General features: G+C 54.7%; 1 protein-coding gene across 1 annotated transcript; it reads left to right on the top strand.

Annotated features, from left to right (window-relative positions):
* Positions 1 to 398: 398 nt before the first annotated feature.
* LOC121837177 lies at positions 399 to 4316 on the top strand (the record flags this gene model as incomplete). The annotated part of the gene is made up of 2 exons (XM_042292719.1): positions 399 to 572; positions 1134 to 4316. Coding segments are annotated over 2 exons (3357 nt in total), but the record flags the coding sequence as incomplete, so codon positions are not given.
* Between the last annotated feature and the right edge of the window lie 290 nt (positions 4317 to 4606).

Raw genomic sequence — 4606 nt, 5'->3', positions numbered from 1 at the left:
AGATCATGGCGGCACAGTGCACATTCAAACTAGATTTCATATGCCATGTTACAGTGGCCATGTTCTTCCCAGAATTGGTGCACGGCACGTGTCTCAAGCATTTCCACAACAATCAATGCAGTCACTTTTCTCAGGATGGAGGGGCTTTAGCAGCTGCTGCTAAATCTGCTGCACGAGCAGAGGGTCAGCACCGCCGGCGCCGTGATCCAGCATGAGTGATATCACAAAGACGACGACGACGAGACGCAATCAGGCAGTTCTTTTTTCACAAAATGAGCGAGTCAGATGAAGCAGCTGCTGCTAAACGCACTGCCCGAGCAGAGGCTCAGCGCCGCCGGCGCCAAGATCCTGCAGTGCGTGCCGCCGAAGCTGAAGCTAAACGGCGCCGTCGACAAGACCCGGAAGTGCGCGACGCCGAGGCGGAGGCTCATCGCCGCCGTCGAGAGCAGCCAGGAGTGAGCGCCGCCGAAGCCGAAGCCAGAAGCCGCTATCGAGAGGACCCGGAAGTGCGCGAAGCCGAGGCAGAGGCTCATCGCCGCCGCCGAGAGCAGCCAGGAGTGAGCGCCGCCGAAGCGGAAGCCAGAAGCCGCTATCGAGAGGACCCGGAAGTGCGCGACGCCGAAGCAGAAGCTCATCGCCGCCGTCGAGAGCAGCCAGGAGTGAGCGCCGCCGAAGCCGAAGCCAGAAGCCGCTATCGAGAAGACCCGGAACTGCGCGAAGCCGAAGCAGAAGCTCATCGCCGCCGTCGAGAGCAGCCAGGAGTGAGCGCCGCCGAAGCCGAAGCCAGAAGCCGCTATCGAGAGGACCCGGAAGTGCGCGAAGCCGAGGCAGAGGCTCATCGCCGCCGCCGAGAGCAGCCAGGAGTGAGCGCCGCCGAAGCGGAAGCCAGAAGCCGCTATCGAGAGGACCCGGAAGTGCGCGACGCCGAGGCAGAGGCTCATCGCCGCCGCCGAGAGCAGCCAGGAGTGAGCGCCGCCGAAGCGGAAGCCAGAAGCCGCTATCGAGAGGACCCGGAAGTGCGCGACGCCGAAGCAGAAGCTCATCGCCGCCGTCGAGAGCAGCCAGGAGTGAGCGCCGCCGAAGCCGAAGCCAGAAGCCGCTATCGAGAGGACCCGGAACTGCGCGAAGCCGAGGCAGAGGCTCATCGCCGCCGCCGAGAGCAGCCAGGAGTGAGCACCGCCGAAGCGGAAGCCAAGCAAAAGGCAAGGATCGCTAAGCCTGACGGTGCAACAAAAATTTTCCAACGGCTGTTTAGAGACAACCCGTTTGGGAGCGTATGTTCAGTCTGTGATCGGCTCTGGTTCCAAAACGACTTGCAACCGCTACCGGACAGATGTCACGAGACCCTAGAGCAATCATTTCCAAACTCGGACCTAACCCAATTCAAACTGTGCTCGACCTGCATACAATCAGTGCACAAGGGTCATATTCCTCATCTTTCCTCAAGTAACGGTTATGTATATCCCCCGAAGCCAGCCCACCTCCCACAATTGAACGCGGTGAGTGAGAGACTCATATCTCCACGAATTCCTTTCATGCAACTGCGACGGCTGATGCACGGTGGAGGTAAACACGGCATTAAGGGACCAGTAGTCAACGTCTGTGTTGATGTCGACGACATGGTGACAATGTTGCCTCGTGCCATGGAACAAGACCGAGCCCTCAATGTACATTTGAAGCGGCGTATGCTTGCCAAGACGACGTACCTGGCAGGGGCAGTAAAAAAATGTGATCTGCTGCCGTGGCTTAAGCTGCTGTGTGATAGCACGCTGTACAAGCATTATAATATAAAGTGCGATTTCGCCCGTTTGGGGGATATCGTAGAAGTGGACGAACACGACGAGATCGAGTTGCTCCCGCAATGCTCAGACCTCAACGATCCGATCCAAGTGGCTACAGCCATGACTCTGGCTCAACACACTCTCGTATGGGACGAAGACAAGTTTCTAGCGATTGCGCCAGGTGAGGGAAAAAGGCCCGTGAGCATCCTTTACGACGAACACGCAGAGGAGCTCTCGTTCCCACAGATCTATCTCGGTGAGCCGCGCCGAGTAGATGCCAGCGCAAAACCGACAGTCTTCACACACGCCATGAGTGAGATCCGCAGATCAGACCGTCGAGGGGCCACCCCGCAGCACGTACTGTACATGGCCATGAAAGTGTTTAGGCACCGAGTAGCCGGTGACATGTGTGTGGCCTTCCGTAACATAAAGGCACTGGAAACACTAACGAAGCAACAGTTGCTCGACAAGGATTTTGTGCAGCAAGCGGTCGAGCACGACATGGCTTTCATGCATGGTATACCCAACACCGTGCAGTACTGGACAAAACGCAAGAAAGACCTCTTTGCTATGATACGGCAGTTGGGTAAGCCGACCGCGTTCCTTACTCTTTCTGCCTCGGAAATGCACTGGCCCGACCTTTTGCAGTTGCTTCAACGCCTTCGGTTGAAGCCCGGCGAGATCGAAGTACCACTGGAGCAAATGAACAGCATTTATCGAGCTCAGCTAGTAAATGACGATCCCGTGGTCTGTGCCATATATTTCGACCGATTGGTGCGTGTCATTCTCAACATTCTCCGCAACACCCGTGTATCGCCGTTTAGGCCGTACATAGTCGTCGACTACTTTAAGCGGATCGAATTTCAGCACCGCGGGTCGGCACACGCGCACATTCTCCTTTGGCTTCATAACGCGCCCGACGAGGAGCTCTCGATGCTCATGCCCCAGACTCTTGAAATGGCCAAGGTTCTGCTTTCCATCGACAACGGATGCTTGAAGCGGGAGCGGACTCAGGTGCACCAACACACGCATACCTGCTACAAGCACAACACCACCAGATGCCGCTTTAACGCGCCTTTTATGCCCATCGATGAATGTATGGTCGTAGTGCCTTTCCCCACTGTGGACAATGAAGCGCAAAAGAAGAAAATCGAGAGCCTCCTAAACAAGTACGAGGCCATGCATCAGGCCCTGGAAACGACAAATTATGACTCCATGGAGCAGTTTTGGGAACATCACGGTGTCGCGGACAAGGCGGAGTACATTTCTGTTCTCCGAGCAGGCACTCCTCGTGCCACCATCATGCTACCCCGTACTGTGCAGCAAAAGTGGGTGAATTACTTTAACCCATGGGTTGCATCAATTCTCGATTCTAACATGGATCTTCAGATCGTCCTCGACACGTACGCGTGTGCTGCCTACGTGGTGGAATATGTCAACAAGGCCAACCGAGGTATGTCGAACCTCAATCGAGCAGTGCAAGAAATTGTCAAGGAGAAGGGGGATATGGCCTATTCTCAGGCACTGAGACATCTAGGTGTGAAAATGTTGAATGCCATTGAACTGTCCGCACAGGAGGCCGCATGGTGTTTGCTCAACCAGGATATGTCGGAGGCGAGTCGCAAAGTTGTCTTCGTGAACTCTGCATGGCCCGAGGAGAGGACGCGCATTCGGAAGTCTAACGCTCAGATGGCGCAGGAAGGCTTAATAGAATCAAGCACTGATGTATGGAAACGGACAATGATCGAGCGCTACGAAGACCGCATTCCCGAATTGGAACCTGTTACTCTAGCAGAGTTCGCTACCGAGTACAACATATATACCTACAGAAAGAGGAATCAGCGACGGATACTTCGCTACCGCGGTTACTCCGTAGACGATTCAGTCAACTTCAAGCGAGAACATGTCCTGCTCTTCTATTCATTCCGCAAAGAAGTTGACATCTTAGACCAAAACTGTTTCGAGCGTCTGTATGAGCAAAACATCGACGTCATTCTACAGAACAAGGCACGGTACCACAGTGACGTAGACATTGAGCAAATTCGTGCCGTTTGTAATTCCATGCTCCAGTCAAATGACGGGGAGCATTGTGCCACTTCTGAGCTCCCAGATGTGAGACTGCACCCGATGGCCATGGAAAACGACGACTCCGATCTCCTAGACATCGGTATGGTCCAATCCAATGCCCCGTTTAAGCAGTGCCCTGCCGTGTGCACGCGCCAAGACGTCATGAGCAGAGATCAGTACCTCGACACAATGCGGAAGACGAATGAGGAGCAGTACGAGATCGTCCGAGAAGTCGTGCATAGACTCACTATACCGGACTCTCCGCCACTACAAATCTTCTTCACGGGAGTGGCTGGATGTGGGAAGACATTTGTACTGCGTCTCATCATGGACGTCTACAACAGATATTGCAACCCTGCTGGTTCAGATAATGTAAACGCCTATGTTGCCTGTGCTACAACTGGAAAAAGCGGCGGTCGCGCTTGGTGGAATAACTGTACATGCAGCGTTCAGACTTACCATCAATAGGGATGGCGGACTGCGGGACAACGAGTTGAACACGTTCCGCTATGCGTTCAGGAACGTCAGGTGCGTGATTATCGATGAGGTTAGCATGATGTCCGCCGACATCCTTCAGAAAGTGGACTCGCGACTCCGCATCATCACTTCCAAATACCTAGAGCCTTTCGGCGGGTTAGACATCATCCTCTGCGGAGACCTGCGCCAGCTTCCCCCCGTTCGTGCCGCCGAGGTTTTCAAGCGCGTCAAGACGAACAGTGTGTTTAACACGGAAATCGCATGGCACCATTTGTCATACT

This window comes from Ixodes scapularis, unplaced genomic scaffold (genome assembly GCF_016920785.2).
Source record: "Ixodes scapularis isolate PalLabHiFi unplaced genomic scaffold, ASM1692078v2 PGA_scaffold0__279_contigs__length_252992795, whole genome shotgun sequence".
Classification (NCBI taxonomy): Eukaryota; Metazoa; Arthropoda; class Arachnida; order Ixodida; family Ixodidae; genus Ixodes; species Ixodes scapularis.
This window is presented reverse-complemented; position numbering and strand designations above follow the sequence as displayed.